Source organism: Setaria viridis, chromosome 9 (genome assembly GCF_005286985.2).
Source record: "Setaria viridis chromosome 9, Setaria_viridis_v4.0, whole genome shotgun sequence".
In the NCBI taxonomy this organism is placed as follows: domain Eukaryota; kingdom Viridiplantae; phylum Streptophyta; class Magnoliopsida; order Poales; family Poaceae; genus Setaria; species Setaria viridis.
The window spans coordinates 14,916,771-14,942,001 of record NC_048271.2 but is presented as its reverse complement, the minus strand read 5'-3'; the positions used below and the strand labels follow the sequence as shown (position 1 = coordinate 14,942,001).

At 43.6% G+C, this 25,231-nt stretch overlaps 2 protein-coding genes across 2 annotated transcripts; both read left to right on the top strand.

Annotated features, from left to right (window-relative positions):
* The first annotated feature begins 15,394 nt into the window (after positions 1 to 15,394).
* On the top strand, positions 15,395 to 17,772 carry LOC117840458 (uncharacterized). Its single transcript, XM_034720967.2, has 2 exons — positions 15,395 to 15,794; positions 17,278 to 17,772. The coding sequence occupies exons 1-2, from the start codon at positions 15,453 to 15,455 to the stop codon at positions 17,614 to 17,616; spliced, it is 681 nt and encodes a 226-aa protein (XP_034576858.1). The 5' UTR covers positions 15,395 to 15,452; the 3' UTR covers positions 17,617 to 17,772.
* A 3,371-nt stretch (positions 17,773 to 21,143) lies between these two features.
* On the top strand, positions 21,144 to 24,842 carry LOC117836984 (replication protein A 70 kDa DNA-binding subunit C). The gene is made up of 9 exons (XM_034716513.2): positions 21,144 to 21,287; positions 22,174 to 22,369; positions 22,497 to 22,767; positions 22,853 to 22,949; positions 23,027 to 23,157; positions 23,338 to 23,407; positions 23,494 to 23,608; positions 23,684 to 23,838; positions 23,930 to 24,842. Exons 2-9 carry the CDS (start codon positions 22,214 to 22,216, stop codon positions 24,654 to 24,656), a joined length of 1,722 nt encoding a protein of 573 aa, XP_034572404.1. The 5' UTR covers positions 21,144 to 21,287; positions 22,174 to 22,213; the 3' UTR covers positions 24,657 to 24,842.
* Positions 24,843 to 25,231: the final 389 nt, after the last annotated feature.

Here is a 25,231-nt window from a genome sequence, read left to right as displayed (position 1 = left end):
ACCTATAATTTATTTACCATAATTTTATTGCAATGACTAAATATTTAAAACACATTTACTCTATTTTTTCTCATACTTGATGAAGTTCTTTTAACTAATACGAATTATATATAACAAGCAAGCTATCCATCAAATTCTAGCTCAAAAACATGTATAAATAAAAATCCTCTCCATTCTTCCTCATTCTAAAAAACTCATTTTTCTTGCTCTCTAAAGCATAAAACAAAGCATAATAACAATAAATGAAGGGAGAATGAAGTAGCTAAACCTTCACAACACTTTGGATGAGCGAAATCCCCACGGAAATGAGGAAAAAAATTCGAGCAGCACCTCCTCTCGCCTGGAGAGGAGGCTAAATGTCTCTGGTGGAGTGGAGTGGCTTGGGCTGAGGGAGGAAGAAGAGGTCTCGGTCTGATGAGTTTACAGGGGAGGAGATTAATTTTGTCCTGGTTGAAAATTCCAACCGGGACAAAATACCACCCCTTTTGTCTCGGTTAGAAATTCCAACCGGAACAAAAGACCCCCCCTTTTGTCCCGGTTGGTAAACCTTTTATCCCGGTTGGAATTACCAACCCAGACAAAAGGGGGATCTTTTGTCCCGGTTGGAGTTTCCAACCGGGACAAAAGGGTGCGGCTGTCGGTGTGATATTTCTAGCCGTTACAAACGGGATTAAACGGGAATTTTAGTCCCGGTTATAAATACAACGGTGGCCTTCGATGGCACATTTTTGACACAAGATTAAAGTCACTCAATGTTAACCGAAATTTAAGGAGCTGGATGGGAAATCAGTTCTCCAGGACTGTCACTTATGCCTTATGCCTTGTGGCTAGGCTATACCAGATCGATAGATGTACACAGCAAATAATTGAATAAATTACTTGCACAAACGTACCTGCACACGTCAGTGTTCTTCATTGACACATTTCTGCAGGCGTACACCTCGAGCTCAATCAACAGTCGTAACAGCAAAGAAGTTATATAAAGCCGTATTGCCGTCTAGAGAGAAAAAACGAACATCTGATGCCTTTCTCTTCCACCAAATTTCCATAAACAAAACCAAACTAGACGTAGTCCAAGTCAGTCCATTTGACCAAACCTAACACTACATTAGCTTCTCAATCATCTGGGAAAAGTCTCAGCTTCGGAAAATTCTCATCTCTTCTCTTTTCTCCCTGTTCTGCTGTTCTTCTTCCGATCCTTATATGTAACGTACCCCAACCACAAGCAGCGAATCCCAGAGCAAGAAGTGCACAGTACCAGCACACAAGATGAAGCTTCACGTCGCCGGGGTCGCTTCCCTCATGGTGCTGGCCGCGACGGCCGGTGCCATCACGTTCGACGCGACGAACACGGCCTCCAACTGTGAGAATTCGGTGGATGGATCGCTAATCTCAGCACATCTACAGCTTCATGTTATGTAGAAGTAAAATGCCTAAGAGATTTACATAAGAGTTTGTTTTGATTACAACTTGATCTCCGAGCAAGCAATCTTTCTATCTCTATCTCTATACAATGCGCAGCAACCTGCACATTGTGATCTACATGAGTATGACTCGGTAACAAGAAGATCTAAACTAATTCTAACATCCTCCCTCAATCTAAACTCTTCTTGGCCTTGAGATTTAGATTGCTTCTGAAATCTTCGAGCTTCCCAACTGATAAAGCCTTTGTGAAGCCATCAACAATCTGTTCCTTGGTAGAAATAAGCTGAACCTGCAGTTGCTTGTTAGCTACACGTTTTCTGACAAAATGGAAATTAATTTCAATATGTTTGGCTCTAGCATGAAAGACTGGGTTTGCTGACAAGTATGTTGCTCCCAAGTTATCATATCAGAGACACGGTGGTCTATGAAGTTTAACACCAAGCTCTTTGAGTAATGACTCCATCCATGTTGCTTCTGTAGTTGCATTAGACATAGACTTGTATTCCGCTTCTATACTTGAACAATGAGAGACAATAGCTTTTTTCCTGGGACCCCAATAAATAAGGTTAGGTCCTAAAAATACTGCAAACCCACCTGTAAATTTTCTGTCATCAATACTTCCTGCTTGAGAAACGCGTTCCGCACATCTAGTTGCCTTAAGCACCATCCTCTGGAAACTACAATTAGCAGAACAAGCCTAACAGTACCATTGCTTGAACCCTTTGGCTACTAACCGAGCTTTGTATCTGTCTATTGTGCCATCAAATTTCCTTTTCACTTTGTATGCCCATTTACAATCAATCACATTTATACCTTGTTTTTCCCTGACCAGATGCCAAGTCTGATTTTTCAGGAGCTCATTGTATTGATCCTCCATTGCTCATCTCCAATTGGGATCATCAAGCACCTCCTGTATAGACTCAGGTTCACCTGTGCCACAGAAATTTCCATACCTTATGATCCTATCAAAGAATTTTTTAGGTTTTACAATACCACTTTGCAATCTAGTGCGCCTTGGAGGTGATGGCGCTGAAATGTGATCAGGTACAGCTGCTGCCTCCACACCGGATCCAGGACGGGACGTAGAGGATCCAGAGTCTGTTGCTGCAGGTGGTGAAGATGGGGACGCCAATGTTGGGCCACGCGGCAGCTGCGGAGCGGATGAAGATGGTGCCCGTGCAGCCTGTTGCCACGTTAAGGGCGACAGAGGAGCACGCGGCGCACCAGGGGGATGAATCTGATCGTTAAGCTAATAAACCAGACCGAGGTGAGCTGAGCCAAGCTAGCTCGGCGTCCAACCCTATTGGTAAGGATGCAGAATTCCTTGCAGATTAATTATGAGGAGACCACTTCTACCATGGAATGGATGCACAACAACTCTTATTAATTACCAGGTGAATTCATTTGTTCTGAATGATGCTTTAGGGCTCAAAGTTGGTGGCAATGAAATGGCCACGGACGATCAGGAGTGCACGGTCAATGTAACACCCTGAAATTTTAACAAATATCTAACCATAGTTAAATGACTAACTAATGCTTATTAGCTAATCCAACAAGAAATAGGTATACCTTTACATGAAAAGACACAACTGCAAATTCTGTAAGGGCCCGTTTGTTTCGATGGAATTGAATCTCATTCTAGGAATCTCATTCTAGCAATTAGATTCAATAGGAATTAAATTACATAGAATTAGATTCATTTCAATTTTTTTGTTTGGATGTACAAAGAAACTAATTCCTAGAATTAGATTCCAAATATTGTTTGGTTGATTAGAGAGGAAACTACTTCTTTGGAAAATATAGGTTAAATCTGATAGCTTCGAAATTCCTAGCTTGGAGCTCATTATGCGTCGATGACATCCATGAACAATCTTTATGCAAGGACACATCATACACGAGTTACATACCTCCAGCTAGGAAAATACAGATAAAATACAAGATAATATTTTCAGACGAGCTACAAAAATAGTATATACAATGCCACATATTATTACAAGTTCAATAGATATTATCCATCACTTGATATAGATGAACTAGTTTCTTCACTTGTTGAGCTGTTTTAGAAGCCACCTCTTCCTCATCTTCTCTAGAAGCGCCAACAGAGACTCGTACTTGCGTGCATCACCGGTCAGGATATCAAATAGGTCCAACAAAGTGTCTTCATCCAATCCTTGTACTTCATTCAGTGTGTCTAGAATTTCTTTTGATGTAAAGGTATACCTATTTCATTAAAGTTAATAATCTGTATTATCGGAATCAATGTAACCTTACAATGCCTCACACCCCTGTTCTTTTCACAGTCACCACAGTACAATACAAATGGAAATACCAACACACTAGTTCTCTATACTAGTAGCCTACACCTGAAGAGTAGTCAAGAGCTTCTTGAAGGTGCAGAGCACCTGCTCGCCAGCATGTAGTAGCAAGAGCACAAGCTCTGTGTCAAGCAACCAATTGGAGTCTCTCAGGTTTCCCCAGGCCAATCACAGCTCAATAGCTAGAACAGTGCAAATAATCAACCAATGAGAGATCAACAGCAGCATAGGCAAGCAGCGCATGATACACTGAATGGGTTTCCACAAAAGCTTCTCATCCCTCCTCAGCCAATTAGCATTAGACAACCATCAGGAGAGAGAAGGGGAAACAAAAGAACAAAAAGGGAGGAGCCTGGAGGAAGCCATGAGCTCAAGCTCCACACATCCGAGGGAGCACCTGGAGAGGGAGAGGAAAGGAGGAGAAGGATGGCGGGGAAGCTGGAGGGATGCACTGACCAGGAGGATCGAGGCAACGGCCGCAGCCGCGTGCTTGTACTCGTGACCATGAGTCCATGACCGAAATTGTCACCGATGCAAAGGTGATTTACCATCCCGTTTGGATCCTTGGAATTGAATTCCATTCTAATAATCATAATTTAGATACAAATTAATAAAGCTAATATAATTGTATGTGGAATATATTTGTATATTATTGTTGGTCATATGGGAGAGATATTTATGTGCTGCATTTGTGCTACAGGGAAGTGAGTCGAAGAGCGTAAGTTGCATATTAGAAACATAGCATGAGGATCTATAGAATTAATTTCCATCTCACACCTCCATGAATTTAAGATAGACTTATATCTAAACTTTGAAAAGTTGTGGAATGTCACATTTCAAAACAAATAGCTTACTTCATTCATTAAGTAGATTTCAATTCCTTCAAAATGAAGGGATAGCTTTTACTTGCCTTTGCATGAACAAGCAGTTTCTAGGCACATCACAATCCCATGGCCATCACAGTACAATTTCAATATCACAAAACACAACAGTCACAGGCTCACGGTTCCTAGAAGATGAGCACCACGGTTGAGGGGAAATTAGAGGGTAGCTGACAGAAGATGCAGAGGGGAAGGCTAGGGAATAGGCAACCACCTGAACAGAATAGGCGCCGGCCAGCACCACCACGCAGCCATGCCTGCAAACCCGGGCGCCAGCGTCGCCTCTTGTCTAGGCGAGCAGTGAAGCTAGGGTCCCAAAATAGAGGACACCAGGGGGCCAAATCGGAGGGGAAATCGGCATGGATAGGACCGGAATAGCAGGGAGATTAGTATAGAGGTGGCTGGTGTTGAGATTTGCCATTGCTTGAGGGGGGATTTGGGGAGGCGACAGCTGCTGTAGATGATACAACAGAGGGAAGGATTGTGTTGCAGGAAGGATAAATAAAAATAGTAAGTTTAGTAAGAATTTTAGACTGCAATAAGACTAGAGTTAGGACAAGCTAACATCATTAGGCACATCTAATAAAATAAAATCACGTAACCTCAAATGCCTGCACATGAACCATAGTTGCTAATGACAACCATAGTAACGTACATGTATGTATATTTGGCTTAGTACTAATCTTTGGATGCAATTTAATTAAGACAAATATATACATGTAAATTTGCAGAATGACTGAACCGGCGAGGAAAGCATTTAAGAGTGGGACTTTCACCCGTGCATGAAGGCAAGTCGTGTAGATAGTTATTTGCTTTTGGAAAGATAATCTTTTTAAACACTTGCATCAAAAATTATTTTCTAAAATATACCTAATGAGATGGTTTATGATGGATAATGGTGAATGGATGATAGTTGAACATGGTGTGACGGAGGGCTCATAGAATGTGATGATGAACTAGGGATGGGTCGGGCTCTCTCTACATACCGCTATAAATCTAAGGACTAAACCCCTCTCACTCATCTTGTGTGCCGTATCTTATCGTATCGACCATGGGTTCATTTGAAACGAGTTGAGTCTGGTACCCATCAAGTTGTTATACATTCCCTATGGATAGGAGAGGTTTGGGCGATGGTGCCGATGAAGTGCACCCATGCGCATATATTAGCGCACGCGGTTAAGATGTGGATGTATAATATATGAAAATGAGGAAAGCTTGGTATTTTGACCATGAGTCGCATCTAGGAAATGCGATGGCAAATTGATCGGGGTAACCATGGGTAAAGTGATACAAACCTACGCAGGATTAAATCGTGATTCACATCATGTCTCTTGGGATGGAGGCTACGGGAGCCTGGTTCTATCATACTCTATGGGTGAATATTAGATTTTTTAATAACTCTTTTGCTAAAATATGCCAATTTTAATAAATGATTTATATTGGAAAATGGAGATGACAAATGATTTAGACATGCATTTCATTCGATTTATTATATACTCGTTGAGTACCTTGTACTCACTCTCGCTATTAACCCTCCCCCTTCAGATAAAAAGGAGACGACAAACGATGGTCTTATGCAGAGCAAACGATGTATTGAAAAGGTGCCACATCAATAGTGCAGGATAAATACTAGATATGTAAATCCAATAAAGTCATTATTTTATTTCTTTTAAGTAATATTAGTTGGCTCTTTTACGAGGAAATGTAATGATTAATGTAAAGTTCTAACTATTGTTCTGTTGCATCACTCTGATTAGGGTCATTATTCGGGAAAGCGTAGCTTTGTCTAGTAATTATACTTAATCTGGCATTTTTACATAGGTAGTGAAAATGCGGGGCGTTACAGTCAAGCACAACAAAATCATCATACGTGCTGTACTTCTACTCCTGTGCTACATGTACAAAATGGTCAAGCTTTTCTATTCCGCTTTCCAAATGAAAGGGGTACAGCAGGGGAAGGCAGTATATCTACAGCACGTCATCACTAGTTGGCCAGCCCTTCTCACGTGCTGTGCAAGCAAACCAAGCCCCAATCGGTTTCCATCTCCAAACAAATCCTGCCACGTTATTTAAAGGAATTCTGGCTGCTCCCAACTTCTATATTTTTAGCCAGTCATCCTATTTGAAGAAAGCAGAATCAAGTATAGTATGCAATTTCAGATTTCATGCAGATATCGCTCAGGTTCTATATTGCTCAGATTTCTTTGTGGTGGTAGACATTCACATATAAATATTTAAGATTGGATATTTTCTTTAATCTAAAAAATGGGCCTGTTCGCTGCTGATTTTTAGCCTGCTGCAGCTGTGGCTGTACAACCCAGCCGTTCGGCTGCAGCCCAAACAGCAACAGCCATTAGCCCAGCCGAACAGCTGCAGCCTCATCTCCCGTTCTCCGGTTCCCATCTGGCCAGCTCCCGTCTTCGGTTCCCCCAGTCACCTCCTACCGAACTCGAGAGAAGGTAGGGTTTCGAGGCCGGCTGCCGCCCGTCGCCTCCCACCCCCGTGAAGGTCGCCGGTGTTAGGAGGGCTCCAAATCGATTTCTCAACGCCTCCTTGATCCGTTCCCTCACCAGCGACGGGATCTCGCCGGAGCCGGCGTTGACCTTGCATTGCCGCATCTCCGCCCACTAGTGACTCTGTAGATCGAGGCAGCCCGCTAACGTGAGTATCCCTCCAATCTCCAATCCTCTCCATTCTCGATCTGCACGTTTGTATGCTGATAGATTTCGTGCATCCAGATGGAGATGTCCAGGATAAATGAGAATTTCTTCCTAGTTTTTCTATGGCATACAAAACCCCAATTACCTCAGCCTGGCCTTTCCCAGAACCGAATGCCGCTGAAACTTTACGAAAAAAAGAATTATACCAGGGTCAATGAGTCATGAATGACAACCGATTCTTGTGAACCTATCAACTATTCAAAACATAAACACATGCTTACCTATATATCCTAGAGTCAATGGTAGAACACTGAGTGTACAAGGAGACAGACTAGTTACAAGTCCAGCGCCAAAAATGACTGCTAAGCTGGAGAAACAAAGGTAAAGGTTAGAAAGGAAGAGATATCGCAGTAGGAAAGAGAAAAGGAAATACTGACGAGATAGAGCCAACAAGAAGTTAACAGAAGAGAAAAAGAAAAACAGACCTAGAGAAACTGAGAGCAGATAGCTGATCCTGAACAGCCTCATTAGCCTGCTGCCCAGCTGAAAACAGCAAACCTCCAAACCAATCTCCAATGCCAAGGTCAGCCAAGAGGAGTCCTGAGTTAGTATTTTGCATTGACATTGGCGACAAAATTTCCTGACTTCGCCCCTGTTGTTTACTCATATAACTGTCATACATCGCGCGGCCTTATCTGAACTGCATATGTTAGTATTCCAAGTTCAGTACATTACTATGTAATATGACTGCATCTTTTCAGTAACATCAGAGCAGCTTACAGATATCAGTTAACTTCTACACTTTAATTTTTCTTATTGATATTTGTAATGTTCCATGCTTCAGTGCCACACTGGTGCTATTTGGGCACACGGTTAGCTAAGAAAGGCGGCAGCACTGGCACACTCCTCGACATCACATGGTCTCCACCTAAAGCTTGTCGCTACAAGCTGCGTACAACTACTGTACGGCTCAGCCACATCAAGGCAAGCACTAGTACCCTCCATCTCATTTGTGCACATTGTGATAAATGTTGCTTCCTATCTTGCATGTTGCCATTGCTACTATGTGTGTGGTATCTAAACCTTGTAGTTAGGAAGCCATATGATTCAAACTTGCACACAGATGGATGCAGGCCGTGCCAACTGGGATGATAACACTACAAAAGTATTCCTTGACCTCTGCATTGATGAGAAGAATAAGATCAACTACAACAAAAAGGGCCTAACCAAGCTAGGTTGGCACAACCTGTATACAAATTTCAAACAACAGACGGGCAGGAAATATTCCTGCAAACAGCTTCAGAACAAATTTAATAGAGGCAGTACAAGGATTAGAGAAAACTGAAGGACAAGAGTGGTACCGAGTGGAACAACAATATCCGCACCATCGATTGTGATGATGAATGGTGGATAGCCCGAATTGAGCTAACTACTTTTTGTTCTCATAATTACTGCTTCTTATCATTTCCCTACTGCTTTGAATGAGGTGACCTCGGATTGCCCTCATGCTTACACATTTCCTATTTGTGACTTACAGGAGAATGGAGCAAACAAACATTTCCATGGCAAGGCGCTTTCATTCTATGATGAGTTAACCACTCTTTTCGGCTCAACGGACACTGAAGGTAGTCCAATGTTGTGTGTTGGTGGAATTGGAGATAGAATACCAAGTTGTGGAAGTGAAGGCAACCTTGATCCTGTGGTGGAGGAAAATGTTGCCTGGTTGGAGGACAATGTTGGACGGTCTAGTGTGGGTCGTGTGTCGCAAAGGTCAGGAAAGGAGCATGTTGTTGATAGCCCACCACCCAAGAAGAGTAAGAGTATGGAGTACTATGTTGAGCGCATATCTGAGAGCATGATTCAAAGGACTATGAATGAAAGAAATTTAATCAGCCGTGAGGAAGAGGAGGTTATGGAAATGCTGCACCTTGTAGAACAAGATGGTGTCCCGAATGGGTCCGAGTTGTACTTCATAGCTGCTGAGCTGTTTAGATCACCAGCACGACGTGCATCTTATAGGAGCATTACCGCTGCAGAGAACCGAATTGCATGGCTCCGATGGACTTGGGATAATGTCAAGAGGAAGTAATACCGGTCCATGCTTATAATGTCTGTTTCCTCTACATGGGAATGTATGTCTGTGCACTGTGACCATGGCATGGTGTGGCATCATGTCTGTAATGTGAATTATGTTGTGTTAGACCTTGATTATTCAAGCTGCTCTTGTTCTTTCTAATATTCTGCAAAATATTGTTTACAACCTTCCGGTTCATTTATACTATACAATAACAGAATGTACTTGAATAGCTTAATAATTTGGTATGTGTTTGACAGTGTGATTTATTTTTCAGCCTGAAGGTCTCCATGATGAATATGGGGTGGCTGTCAACAACTCAAGGTACCATCTAGTACTGTAATTTCATATCCTAAAGTATGTAAAACTGGCTATTCGAATTCCATATGGTTTTGTAATATTGACTAAATAGGATTAGTATAGAGATAGAATAGCACGACCTGACAGTAGGAGCATTTGTATCTAGTTTGAATTCTGGGGTAGACATCTTCTGCTTGGCATACTCTGCACATGCCTGGTTGTAGTATTCAATAAAGCCATAGCCCTTATGGCAATCTGAATGTGGTGCCTATGACGAAGATACATTCAGTGTAAAACAACTGTAATGATGCACGCTAAAGTTATTGAACTATCATAGTATTGTATCCATACCTTCAGGAGATTGACTTTTAAAACTCCAGGACCAACTTCTTCCACTGCGTTTTTGAAATCATCCTGTGTCCAATCTTTGGGTATATTCCCAATAAATAGCCTGTTCTTTGCCTGGGACGAAGAAACCTTTATCTTATTTCCCTGTTACAAGAGCCATAATAATATGGTATATTTCGTATCAATATACAAGATATATGAGTTAATCAGGTGCAACAAGGATTCAGAAAGTACTAGCGTTAGTTTTTCTAAACAATATGCTGGATTTTTCTGTGTTTGCCTTTGCATTTGCAGCCACCTGACATAATTATGTTTCTATCATTGTTTGTGTGCATTCAGAAGGGGGAGTTTGAAGAAGCTCAAATGGCTCTTAAAGGTACACAAATAATCCAATATGAAACTATCATACAACACATTGTGTTCCATACTGATTCTTTTCCTTTCATTTTTTCAGATCGCTGATTGAAGAAGCTGGGATCATTGATCGCTGTTATGGAAGCTGGGATCATTGATCGCTGTTATGGTCTAAAAATGAAAGGAACGTCAAGCTCTGAAAATTCGAGCAACACCAGCACCTCACCAGCAAGGTTGAGCGATAAGTGGTCTATCTGGTGGGACAAGGGTGCAACCATTGGTGTGTTAGCTGCGTATGCATCGTCTACCTCAAGTGGATGTGGAGTGCAAGATGGTCCCTTGCACTTGCAGGAGTTGACTCGCTATCAATGGGTTGCTATTAACCTTGCTGACAGTAAGAAGTGCTACAAAAATTTCCGTCTCCATCCATCTGCATTCTAGTTGTTGCATTCAATCTTAGTGTCCAACCATGGGCTAAAATCCACACGACAATGTGATTCAGTTGAGACCTTAGGGATGTTCCTATGGGCATGTGGCACAAGACAATGCCAGAGACAGATGTCAGATAGATTCTGTAGGTCACTGGACACCGTGAGTCGGAAGTTTGGTGAAGTGTTAGATGCCGTGGTATCTTTTGCACGTACTATTATTAGGCCAATGGATCCATTGTTCAGATGTGTGCATCCTAGGTTGCATCAATTCTCACCGTATTTTGATAGGTGCATAGGAGCTACAGATGGAACCCACATTCTGGTGTCAGTCCCTAAGCACGCACATGATGATTTTATCAATAGAAAGGGGTTCACTAGCTAGAATTTCTTGGCCGTTTGTGACATGGGCATGAGGTTCACATTTGTCGCTACGGGTAAGAAGGGTGCTGTCCATAACACTGCTATTTTGAGGGAGGCTTTAAACTAGGCTGAGCATTTTCCTCACCCACCCCAAGGTGAGCTTATTTTGTTTGTAAGTTTTATGGTAACTAACATATGTGACTGCCATTCTAAATTGCTTTATGTATACCAATGTTGATCTGTAGGAAATTACTATTTGGTGGATTCTGGTTACCCACTGCGTGAGGGTTATATGGCGCCATATCGCAAGGGCAGGTACCATTTATCTGAGTTTAATGTCAAAGGTCCTGAGAATTTGAATGAAATTTTTAACTACCATCATTCGTGCCTTCGGAATGTTGTGGAACAATCTTTTGGAGTGCTAAAGAATAAGTGGCAGATTCTAAGAGGGATATCGTTATATACTATGGAGAAGCAATCAAAGATTATTATTGCATGCTTTGCGCTACATAATTTTGCATTGGACAACAACGAACCCGGAATGGATGTGGCTAACATGTTTGGTCATGGCACCTACCTTATTAGGACTGGTGATGAAAATGACCATGCATCAGATTGGTTAGCTGCTACTGCCAACAACGTATTAGTAAAGTCCATGATTGGATTGCGGCTAGACTATGTGGTTTGCATTGATTAGATTACATTCTTGACCACATGATTTTGCTGATTTTATGGTTATATAATAGCATGAAATCTGTTAGGGGGGTAACCTGCAACATATGTATGGTTAATTTTATGTGTGTAGCATCTGGTGAATTCTGTCATCTGTGTCTCTTGGATTGAACAGACTGAAATTATCTTTTGTAAATTACCTAATTGCAATCTGGATGCATGGAGTGATTATGCAGAGGTATAAAGAATTCATGGTACGTTCAAAATTGTTTTAGGGTGCTTCCCTCTAATTTTTCTAGAGCTATGTGCTTCCCGCTAAATTTTGATTTGTTGAGCTTTAAATGAAATCAGCGGTGGCTGGCTGCAGCTGCTGGCTGCACTGTTGGGGCTGAAGCCTGCAGCTGCTGTAACGGGCTGCTGCAGCTGCACTACCGAACACTACCGAGCAGCCCATAATGTAATTTTCTAGTGGGCCCATAGTCCACCACAATTCCTTTAGGTTTTATATTTTGTTTAGTTATTTTCCAAGTGGAACAGATTCATCCTAATAATACTAGTGTCCCCCTAGACCTACATTACGATTCAAGGTTACTGTTCTTGTTTTTCTCATCGAAGACCTGCCCATTTGAGCTCAGAACACCATATTCCTGTGAGTGGATTTCTAATATCTAATTTTATATTTGTTTTTTTCCTATTCTTTGCAACGTACAAATCGTTCTTCGTGGACAGTTTAGCCAAGTTTTGGCACGGTAGGTAACAAACCATGTTAATTGTATGGTGAAAGCCGGATCGTCATCATCACCAATTCATCAAATTATAGTTATCTTCACCTACCAGAAGATCAAGAGTCGAGACCAATCGCTAGGCTATTCTAGGATACTACACAAACTTTTCAAATCAGGCAAGTCTAGTCACCGTTGAGGACGAGCCATCACTTTCTACGACGATACTACACAAGATTTTCCAACCGGGAAAGTCCGGTCATTGTTGAAGACGAGCTATCACTTTCTATGATTTTTTGCACAGGTAAAGAAATGTAAGTTTCAAAGTATTATTCCGAGTCATCTCTTTCCGAAGGGTTGATCCAGTTTCTGGTAGTGATGGATAATCACGATCCAAACGAGGCAGCTACACACATTTGGCTCCTCCAGCTGCTTGCGCCGTCCGCAATACGAAAGGCACTCCGGCCTTGAGGGGGAATCATCGCGAGGCTGAGGCATGAAACATGAACTAATACATGATCGAGGTTGTTAACACAGAAATGCATATCTTAATACTACTAATTGAATCCGCTAGGTAATCCTTCGTGACACATTAAAAAAATAAAATAAATCTTAAAAATAATGCTCACTATATATATATATATATATATATCCGGCTACCAACAATCTGGTAGACTCAAATCATCATAGCCATTAGATCTACTTCCCATCGCTGCCATTATGAAAAAATAAGTAAAGTAGCCCCTTAAATCTATATTAAATTACCCATCCATCTATGTCATTAAGCTAAAGTAACTCTCTATTTTTCATCAAAATACCAACCTATATGGTCATTATAAAAATAACTTAAAGTATAACCTCCTAAATTTGCATCTTATTCATATTTATCATTATTAAAAATAAGTAACTTCTAAATCTGAATCTAAATAAACCAATATATGATTTTAAATTCATCTTTAATATAGAAAATACGAACTCAAGGTATATATGTGCAATTTGTATTGCCATGTAGACCATGTATATATGTATGGAAGAAGCGGTGAGAATACTGATTTTCATGTGAAACACATATCTTAAACTAAGAGTTTAACTGAACACATATAGAGGTGCGATGTAAAGTAAAAAAATTACTATGAATGTGGATGTTTATAGAGTAATTACTAAAAGCTATCACAACCGATACGATAAAGAAATATGTATCGATAAAAGTATTGTGTTAGAGTAATTAACAAAGGAGAGAGAACATAGGGTATTAGCTATGGGTCATAGTTTTTTATATGAATTTCTAATACTTATACCTCTCAAAATTATTAGCATGCGAGGAACATGGATTGATGGACTAGTTACTAATAATATAATCATTGACCTACAGATAAAATCACATGTGCCAGAAAATATTGATCCATATAACTTGCAAACGATGTTCAGAAAATCACAGGATAAAGTTGCTTGCACTTGCACAAATGTACATGCACACGTCAATGTTCTTTGTTGACACAAAGAGGTAATATGTTGTTGTCTATGGAGAAAAGGTGGACATCTCTCCTACCTTTCTTCCTCACCGCATCTCCAGAAAGTAAAATATGACCAGACTACAGACAAGTCCAAGTCAGCTCATTTGACTAAAACCTACGCTAGATCAGCTTCACTCATTTGAGGAACTTCTCATCAGAGCTTCTCTTCCCTATTACACTCTATATAACCACAATCCCGTAGCAAGAAGTGCAAAACACCATCACAAGATGAAGCTTCGTGCATGTCTTGGAAATATGCAAATTATTCCATATATAAGTTTGAAGCATACTATTGCATAAATCATTGCTAAACTATGTAAATCAGATCTAGTTGTAAGCTACAGTTATGTAAACCATGACATGCTGATGTAAAAGGTGTAAAAATTCAGCATATACAAAATGGTTTACATGGACGTAACGAAGTGTTCTTCAGCAGGTGCGAGCATGCTTTTTTGTTATTAGCTTCATGTGTGCATGGGATGAGATAAAAATTCTACCAGTTTGGACTATGAATACTAGATCTCATTTATTATGTACTTGTTCCATATCATTCTATAGTTAATATTTTCTGGCAATGATCCGTAATAATGTATGCAAAAGATCATAATACTGAAGACTGAGTTTTTGATAGACATATTGACCTATAATCAGAATGAATGTAAAGACTGCATTCCTAAAGTTATTAAACAAGAATTTCTTAAGTGTATCAGGATTATTTAGATGGTTTCGTAAGGAACAAAAGATATGCTCAACAATATATCGTTCTTTCATCTTTGCCTGAACCTTGAGTCTAACCCTTTGCATTCTTTGCTTGGTTGACAAAACATATATTAAATTTTGATTGTTTGATTTGTATTACCAAAATATATTTTTTAGCATAGCATGGGCATTATGTTAGTTTGGTAAATATCGATAAGGCTTGACTTGGCCAAGGCTAACTTAATTTCCTGCAAATTGCTTCATTTTCATTTATGAATTTCATAGTATTCTAGCATACTTACACAACAAGTTCTCCAACCGGGAAAGTTTGGTCGCTGTTGAAGACGAGTCATCACTTTCTATGACTTCTTTGCACAGGTAAAGCAATAATATTTCCGAAGTGCAGTTTCGAGTCACCACTTCCCAAATTGAAGTACCAATAGTATACTCGTCAATGTTCTTCATTGACACATTTCCGCAGACGAAGAAAATTGCATCTATGGATTAGCAGTCGTAACATGAAGTTCAAGATCAGCTCTAGAGTCAGTTCATTTGAGTAAACCCTACACTAGATCAGCTTCACTGAGAAACTAAACTTCTCATCAGAGCTTCTCTTCCCCTGTAACATACGCACTATAAATATACCCCCAATCCCGAGTAGCTAATCCCATAGCAAGAAGTGCAGCACCAGCACAAGATGAAGCTGCTTCGCATCGCCGCGGTCGCATCCCTCCTGCTTGCCCTTGCCGCGACGGCCGGCGCCATCGTCACGATCGACGTGACGAACACGGCGTCCAACACCCTCGGCGGCCAGCGGTTCGACCGGGAAGTCGGCCTCGATTTCCCGAGGCAGATCATCTCTGAAGCGTCCATGTTCATCTGGATGACCTTCAACCAGACCAACCCCGCCGACCGCAAGCCCGTCGACGCGATCGCCCTCGTCGTCGCCGACGTCGGCGGCGTCGCCTTCACCAGCAACGACGTCATCACCCTCAGCGCCCAGTACATCGGCAACTACTCCGGCAATGTCAGAATCGAGGTGAGTTTGTTTAGCTCTCTCTCATGTCTCGAGCTAGGACAGGCGCGCACTGGTAGAGAACTGAGTATTAGTCCCGATTGGTAGGGCGTAAATCTCCCGAAAAACCATCCGTGATTAATCAATCGAGACAAAAGGAGGTGTCTTTTATCCCGGGTTCCTCGACCGGGACTAAAGCAACATTTATCCTGGTTGGTATTCCCAACCGGGATAAAATAGTTTTCCAAAAAAAATAAAAAAAAAAGCACCGGCGGGCATCCGCCTACCTCGGCTCCCACGCCACCCCACTGCTTCACCCGCACCGCCCATCGGCCCCGCCCCGCCCCGCCCCACCCCGCCGCCGCCGGCGCCCGCCTCCGCGCCGTGCACCCGTGCGGCCTCCACCTCCGGCTCCCGCGCGCCGTCGGCCGGCTGCTCGCCAGCCGCGCCCGCTGCCACCGCCTTGACCCACAAGCCCCGCTCGCACCTCGTTCCGCATGCCGCGCGCCCACCTATGTGGGAAAAGAGAAGAAAGGATAAGGAAGAAGAAGGAGGGAGGAGAGAATAAGGAAGAAGGAGGGAGGAAGGAGAGTACCTGCCGCCGCCTTCCCCGCGTGCCGTCCTCGGCCCGCCGCCGCCGCCCCACCGCCGCCTCGACCCGCCTCCCCCGCTCGCCTCGCTCGGTTCCGTGCGCCCGCCGCCCGCCTGCGCGTGGGAAAAGCGTCGCCGCCTCCACGGCGCGGCGCCGTCGGCCCGCCACCGCCCCGACCTGCCTCCCCCGCTCGTACCTCGCTCGGTTCCGTGCGCCCGCCGCCCGCCTGCGCGTGGGAAAAGCGTCGCCGCCTCCACGGCGCGGCGCCGTCGGCCCGCCGCCGCCCCGACCTACCTCCCCCGCTCGCACCTCGCTCGGTTTCGCGCGCCCGCCGCCCGCCTACGCATGGGAAAAGAAGAAAGGATAAGGAAGAAGGAGGGTGGGAGGGAGGAGAGGATAAGGAAGGAGGAGGAGAGGATAAGGAAGGAGGAAGTACCTGTGCATTTTCTGAGACAGATAGAGGATGTGCATTTTTTGAGATAGATAGAGGAGGTGGAGTGGTGGGGGGAGGGGGCGCGAAACGAGGTGATCGACGACCTTTTTCTCCCAGTTGGCAACACCAACCGGGATTAAAGGACCCCCTTTTAGTCCCGGTTGGTGTTTCTAACCGGGACTAAAAGCATTAGTCCCGGTTGAAAACACCAACCGGGACTAAAGGGGCGTCCTTTAATCCCGGTTGGTGTTTCTATCCGGGAGAAAAGGCTCGTCAGGGCCACTGGCCTTTACAACCGGGATTAAAGGAGTTCTTTAGTCCCGGTTGGTGAGCCCCCATCAGTGGCTAAGTTTTAGTCCCGGTCTGTGAACCTTTTATCTCGGATCTACTTTAAACCAGGATAAAAGAGGAAGGATTGAAAGAAAGTCAGATCTCAACTAATGGGCAAACAAATGATGAAACGCATGAATGTGTTTTTGCAGGTGGCCAGCGTGCTGTTCCACGAGACGACGCACGTGTGGCAGTGGGACGGGCAGGGGCAGGCGAGCCGCGGCCTCATCGAGGGCATCGCCGACTACATCGTGTACAGGGCGGGCTACAGACCGGCGTACTGGGTGCAGCAGGGGCAGGGAGAAAGGTGGGATGAGGGGTACTCCGTGACGGCGATGTTCCTGGTCTACTGCGACACGCTCAGGCCGGGCTTCGTGGCGCTGCTCAACGCCAAGATGAGGTACGGCTACACCGACGATCTCTTCGCTCAGATCCTGGGCAAGGACGTGCAGCAGCTGTGGCAGGATTACAAGGCTATGTACGGGGCCTGATGTGTGGATAGCTGGTCTGTGGTTGTCAACTCCACGTCATTGTCGTCTAGCATGGCGTGATGATTAAAATAAGGTTTTTCTATCTTGACCACGTCGTTTAACGACTATGTTCTGCTTAAAGAATGATCAATATACGTGTCATATGTAATGTGTTGACGTTTATACCGTGCAAAAAGAAAGTATATATTGAGACCTGAACAATGTGTTGCTTCATTTAAAATGGAGAGGGCTCTTCATTTAATTTTAAAGTGAGAGCTCTCAAATTAAACTTTTTTAAAATGAAAAGTTTGATCCTACCATATTTCCAAAAAAATGGCCAAGATGAGGTGTCAAGCTCTTAGTAGCCAACCATGGTGGCCTGGCGAGTAAATATACGGGCGGTTCCTTAACTTGTCACGAGGTGTCATTGTTAACGCCAAGAGAACAAGGGTTCCTCGAGAAGGTACTTACAAATGGGATCCGCCTGTAGAAAGAGGCTCCCTCTCGGAGCCCAACTAAAGAGATGGGTCTAAAAATTCGAAGCCCAGAAAGGACAAGGAGAAATCACCTCCACGTGGTAGGGTCTACTGATGGCCCACACGGTGGAGATGGGGTACTCCTAAGGAAGCCTCCCGGGAAGGCCCCCAGGAAGATCGCTTCGGGGCGAAGCAAGTGAGGGCACGGCAGTTGAGGCAAGCCGTCAGCAGGCGCGCCGTCCCCGTAAAAACACCATCATTACGGGTTGACGGGACACGCCTGGGCGCCTCGGGGCCTGGCGGTTTGACCCGTTCGTCCAACAGGCGGCGAGCGCCGCCCTCGTGTCGAGAGCGCCTGCCTGGTTCCCAGCCGCCCTCTGCCACGAGGCGGGCCCACATCGTGGACTCGGGAAAGGGCGAAGGTCTCCTGGGAAGGGCACCAGGAAGCGAATTGGATACCCCATATCCCGGGGTGGTGGGCCCAAACTGAGAAGAGCAATGATCACAAGGGTAAAACGATAAAAGCAAGGGATTTACCATAAAGGATTTGGCCAAGCCCTACGAACCGTGCGCACCAAGGTGAGGAGCATCAGATGCAAGTAGACCATGTGTCAGGGGACTGTAGCATAATGGCCGCCACATTCACACCCGAGAGAAAGGGAAGGATTGGGGCGCAAGACTTGCCCCGGTCAATCCCTCATGGACCTAGCCTATAAAAGATTAGCTCTTGTACAAACACAAGAGGACAACTCTAAGAAACACAACATATAGGACGTAGGGTATTACACTTCCAAGCGGCCTGAACCTGTCTAAAAATCCTTTGAGGGCAATAAGCCAAAACCACTCCCCTTAACGCTTCTTGAATCCTTACGCATGAACTAACCCCCAGGCCAGATCTCTAAAATGGGGTCCCATCGGATCCCCGCTCTCGGTGCTTGACCACCATCAGTCATCTAGATCCCTAAAATCTTAAAATGCATTTTCAGCTCCATGAACTTGTCTCAAGATGCCATTTAGGTCCCTAAATTCTCAAAAAACATTTTCAGATCCCCAACTTGTCTCAAGGTGTCATCCGAGCCCTAAAACTCTCAAAGTGCATTTTAAAATCCTCCAATCAAGGCTCAAGCAACACATGCGTGATCACTAGCATAAGGTGGTTGCGAAGGCAACGAGCAAGAAGAAAGCTTGCCATCAGTGGCATGTGACAAATTTTAAGATTTGAAAATGTATCTTGAGAGTTTAGAGACTTGGATGAAACCCGAGGACAAGTTTGGGGGGGTCTAAATGTGCACTTTGAGAGTTTAGCTAGCCAGATAACACATTGAGACAATTTTGAGGATCTGAAAATTAATTTTGAGAGTTTAGAGTCCCAAATGACACCACTGGAAAGTTTAAAAACCGCCGGTATATTTTAGTCGTGGCCTCGCCATGGTGGGTTACATAGCAATGGTTCGGTCGTGAAACTATAGAAATACTTTCCATATGCCGTAGATCAATTTCTAACTAGCTATAGATTTATAATAGAGAATATATATATATTGCACAAAAAGCGCGTTTTGTAGCATGGCAACGTCGAGCTATGAGTGATCTCGGAATAACTAATTATCGCATGCCAACAGAGATATGATGTAACGTTGTTGCTCCTCGCAGTTCTGCACTCTCTCACAAAGTCACAATGCTTGCTCTATTATACCCCGTACGAGGAGAACATGAGTATAAGAAGATCATGGTAGAACCTTCAGCGTAAATGTCAAAAAATTGCTATAAAAAAGAATTAGCAAAATACAATTGCAACACCTTGGACAGCGTAAATGTCATGCACAATTTATTGGTTCAACCAAAACAAACCTCAAGCCTTTGATTTGGAAGCCTTGGGCACCACAGACTTCGCCTGGCTAGTGATAAAAACCAAACCACTGATCGTCTGGCAATTAGGGGGTGGTTAAGAAACGCGTTGTCCTTTATGCCGGCACGAGGCAGAGATGGCTCATCACCTGTTGGCAACCTGTAGATACACGAAGCGCGTCTGGAGCTTGCTTGCCGCGTGAATGGGTCTCCCGCAGCTTGACCCAACAACCGGCAAGGCACAAAGTCGGTATCTGAGTAGTGGAGCTTATTAGGGAATCTCCATGACTTACCTAGGAAGGCAATCAGATCACTTCTCTTGCTAGTTAACTGGAAAATTTGGAAGGAAAGGAATGCAAGAACTTTCTCCCGCGAGGAGTTATCCACAATCTCACTTCTTAACAAAATTTTGGAGGTCAGGACCTGGGTGCTGGCAGGCGCCAGAGGGAGCTTTTCACGTTTTTATGAGGCTCCATTTTCCTGCTGTACAGTTTTTCTTTCTTTATGTGTTGTGAGGCCGTTTTCCTTGTCTTCCGAAACTGCAGGGGCCTTTGACCCTTTTTTTCGCTTGTTGATCCTTATATAAATGGCGTATAGTCTGTTGCCCGTTCGTTAAAGGTGTGTTTGGTTGGTTGTTCGTTAAGGGTGTGCTTGGTTGGTTATATCATTTGATTCATGTATGAAATGATTCAAAATAATAATGATCCTTTTATTTAGTTAGGTGAATTATACCAACTTATCTAGGAAGAGACCATCCCACTTAATATATTATTCTACTAATTAGAGTAAACTATATGGTACAACCAAATTGGTTGAACCGTCCCATCCAGGATCATCCATGCATGCATCATATAGTGCATGCAACCAAACACACCCTAAAAACACCTTGGACTTTGCTATACTTCGACAAACATGAATCTGTGAGTTATACATAGGTAGGCGTAAGCCCACTATAATATCCAGTTCTAACCAAAAGTATCTCAAACGTGAATATACGTGCTCCTCCGCAGAAAAAACGTTTGAATTGCTCTTTTAAATTCCAAATCATTCCTGAGAAATATCCTTGCGTTGCGTCCAAAAGTCCAAACTTCCTCTCCAGAAAAAAAATTTGGAGGAAACGCCGTTTGTTGTGCCCGGCCGGAGAAGGAAAAAACACAGGAGGCGGCCCATCTTGGCCCATGTGGCCAGGTTGGCCCCAGCCCGTGGCTCCGCCGCTCCATCGCTCTGCACGCCGTCCGAGACCGCCGTCTCCTCCTCCTCTTCCTTCTCCGGTTCTCGCTCCTCGGTCGGTTGGTCCTTTATCCTTCTCCAGCAAGCTAGTTCTTGGCGACGGGAGGAGAATCAGTTAGATCTACTACTCCCGTTCATGAGGTAATGTAATCCAAGTCTTCGTTCTCTATCCTCCAGGGGGGAAAGAGCAGCTACCTTTTGTTTAGCCCTTGCATTACTAGTTTTCATCTCGGTTCTCGTGTTCTCGCGATCAACGTCTCCGGATGTCCACATCAACGATTCGTCTCCAACGATTCCTTGAGTAGCGATGTCACACTCTTGAACGGCTAAGGTTATACTACGCTTTTTAATTTGTGGCCTGAGTTGGCTTCGGTGGGGGCGATTTCTGAGTTATGATCTGAACATTTTATTCCGGATCTGTAAACGTGAGTTGTACCCAAGTCGCTGTACGCTCCGATATGTTTGCTTCTTGTAGCACTTTTCTTATGGTGATTTTTGTCTTGTACTCTTGTGCGGATTTTTCAGCTAGGGTTTCTATGTTAAAATCAGTGTATTTTTTGTTGCATCTTATTCTAGTTAGTGATGCCATATCATATTGAGACATAATTACACCTGTAGGTTGAAAATCATGTTATTCAAATTTTTCTATGCACCACATTGTGGCAGCAGTATTGGAACTCACATTACCATTTTCCTTATTCCATTCTCCAAGTTCAGCATTTAGTGCGAAATCGCTCCCAATATTTACATGAAAAATAGAAAAAAAAATCTATCCCGAAATAACTTTACAACTGATACCGTTTCATCGCAAAAAAACACAAAACTTAGAAACTTCACGAGTTAAAACTCATGTTTATTGAGCAATTCATTATGGGAATTGGGAAAGCAACCATAGTCCGTAAGCTTTTAGATTTTCATATTCATGGTCAACAATTATTATTGAGCATTCTTAAGCTTCTCCATTTATGGGATTAGCATATATGCAGTACAAAAGATTGATTACTATGTCTCTAATAACTTCCAGCAGTACATGTATGTAGCATAAGTTTCAGGCGATCAAGGCCAAAATGGGTTCAGCTGATGATGAGTTCACCCCACTGTCTGAGTTAACTGTTGGAATGAACAAATGTACAGTCCGAGTGCGCATCTCGCGGCTGTGGGAGTCCTTCAATCCAAAAAATGATATATCGTTCGGCCTTGACAGCCTTCTGATCGATGATCAGGTGATGCATTCCCTGCTTTCAGTTTAACACCAAATGCCTGATTGAATTGCTTGCTGGCTACTAATTTTAAATTACCATCCTTTGAGTTTTCAATGCACTGATTCTTCTAGTTATTTTTCACTTGTAGGGTGAAACTATGCAGGTGCGTGTACATCCCGATGATATTGATCAGTTTGAAGATCAGCTAGTTGAAGGGAATGTCTATGCCTTGTCAAATTTTACAGTTGAAAATACGAGGGAAAGCTACATGATCTGTAGCAATGAGTTGACTATGTACTTTGGAGGGCAGACGGTTGTCAATGAGATAGAAGATACTGATTTGATACCCCTCCACAGCTTTGAGTTCATTAATTTTAAGGATCTCCGTTCTAGGTGTGACGACACTAGCTTATTGGCAGGTAGATTCTTTTGGAACTGGAAATTCGATCAGAGTTAGACCTGCCACATGTGAATCTCATTATTGCATGTGAATAAATTATGCAGATGTTTTGGGCCACATAGTATATGTTGGGGAGCTAGAGGAGGTCTGGAAAAAATCCCGTCGTATAGAAATTTGCAATGCAAGAATTCGGAATTTGAGGTAATGGAATACAGTTCTCTCTTTCTGATGATTAATGCCCCTTGATGGGTCCTCACTGGTGGATTTACCATTTACAGAGGAAGAGAATTGAGTATCACATTGTATGGGGATATTGCTTCTGGTTTTGCTGAGGATATGCTCGAGGAAGGCCAAGAAGCCTCAGTTGTTGCTGTCTTTGCAGGGATGCGTGTTGAGTCCTCACATTCAGGTAGGGGTTAATCCTTGATCCACCCTTTCATTTGTTGGCCTCTACCATGTGATACTGTCAAATTATATTTGTTTATTTTCATGTAAAATGATAGTCTGTCTATTATTCGATGCAATTATAGTGTGTACTGAAATCATTTGGTGCCATATTTTCTAAAGTCGTGATCTTTTGGTTTTATAGTTTGCTCTACAACCTGTTCAAAGTACTATCTAGATTTAGAAATACCAGAGGTGGAAGAATTCCGTGCGAAGTGAGTGAGCTTCATAAGTTCATACCTACATTGATGATTGATCTAAGCTGTATTAGAACATGGCTAACCGGTTCGTGTGCATGCAGTTTTCGCATTCAGCAAGAAAACCCCGTACCGAAAAAAAGTCCGGCTCAGAAGTTAGCCGAGAGTTGGCGAACAGTTGAACAGCTAAAAAGCCTCGATCCAGAGGAGTACGATGAGGTAAATTAAGTTACTGCTGCTCTCGTGACGTGCAAAGCTTATCTGCTTTACTCACATATATGTCTTCACTTGTAGGATACCACGTTTTTGTGCAGAGTCTCCCTGATAGATATAGATTGCAGCAGTGGCTGGTGTTATCTTGGATGCGACATCTGCCAAAAGTCAATGTACGGGGCCCCAAGGAAATACAAGTGCGGCCGATGTGGCCCAATTAAGAGACCAATTCAATGGTATGCTGCTATTACCACGTTGGTTCGCAATATTTACTTGTTGCTCAATTCATAAGTCACCAATTAACCTCCGCTGTTCTGGACACGTTAGGTACAAGCTGAAGACGAAGGTGCAAGATGCCACCGGAACAATGAACTTGATGATCTTCTGTGAGGTGGCTGAGGAGCTGGTCGGTGTCTCTGCGGAGGAGCTTGTTGATGAGATCGAGGATGATGATGAGTGGTACACCCTGCCAGATGAAATTGAGGATCTTCTTGGGTCGACCCACACTTTCCAAGTATTCGACAAGCACTGCAATGGGAGCTTTTCGGTGCAGTCAATCGTGGATCATGTTAGCGTCCCAGCCCCTGCTGCAACCGCTACTCAATGCAAGAAGGAGCCTGTCCCTGAGGGAAGTGTTGACGCGGCAGCGGCAATCCTTACTCCCGCTACTACTCAGTGTAAGGAGGAGCCTGTCTCTGAGGGCAGCGATAGCACTGCGATCCCTACTCCAACCACTACTCAATGCAAGGAGGAGCCTGTCTCCGACAGCAGCGACAATGCTGCAGTTCCTACTGCAAACACTACCCAATGCAAGGAGGAGCCTGCCCCTGATGGCAGCGATAACACTGCTCTCCCTACTCCAACCGCTACCAAATGCAAGGAGGAGCCTGTGTCTGACGGCAGTGATAATGCTGCATTCCCTACTCCAACTACTACCCAGTGCAAGGAGGAGCCTGTTCCTGAGGGCAGCGTTGACGCGGCAGAAGCAAGGTCCAAGTCCACTCGACTGCAGAAGCCCAACAAGCGTCTGCGAGTGGACGACTGGATCAACTAACTCATCGGGCCATTCTGTGACTCGTTTTAGTGTATATAGGCTACTGCACCCTCTAGGGATTAGGATTAGGCAAATGGGCCCTTCTGTTCTCTGGGCCCTTCTGTTCTCTTTCTTCTACTGTTACCTCGGAACAACTCCTTTGTACTGCTGTGACTTTAGTACCAGTGGTGGGTAATACAACTTAGCCCGTTTAACCCTTTGAGCATTTGACAGTGGGCATTGTGAGTGTTACCTAGCACCACCTGCATTTCACTTTTTCCGAAAAAGTGAGGTAAAAAATCAAAACCCTTTTTTAAATCCCAAAGCAAATTCTCATGACGGTGACTTGATGACTTCAGATATTGTGTCGACAGTTCAATTGAATAGAGCTGGGCAAGTCCTGGACGGCTTGACTATTTCAAGGCTGACGTAGTTGGTCCTCTGCTCGGTAATGTTAAGCCTTTCAGACATTTGGCACCTCCTGAGCCACGCGCCATCTGCAACACCAACTGTACTCGTCACGCGTGATCGACGTTGTTAATGCTTACAGTACAGTAAGTCATCGTCAACAGATAAAATCCTGAACACCAGATGTA

Coding starts and splice junctions, on each gene's coding strand:
- LOC117840458 (XM_034720967.2), top strand. CDS start 15,453: ATGAAGCTGCTTCGCATCGCCGCGGTCGCATCCCTCCTGCTTGCCCTT. Junction 15,795..17,277: donor CCGGCAATGTCAGAATCGAG/GTGAGTTTGTTT, acceptor GTGTTTTTGCAG/GTGGCCAGCGTGCTGTTCCA.
- LOC117836984 (XM_034716513.2), top strand. CDS start 22,214: ATGGGTTCAGCTGATGATGAGTTCACCCCACTGTCTGAGTTAACTGTT. Junction 23,158..23,337: donor TGTTGAGTCCTCACATTCAG/GTAGGGGTTAAT, acceptor TTGGTTTTATAG/TTTGCTCTACAACCTGTTCA. Junction 23,609..23,683: donor ATCCAGAGGAGTACGATGAG/GTAAATTAAGTT, acceptor CTTCACTTGTAG/GATACCACGTTTTTGTGCAG.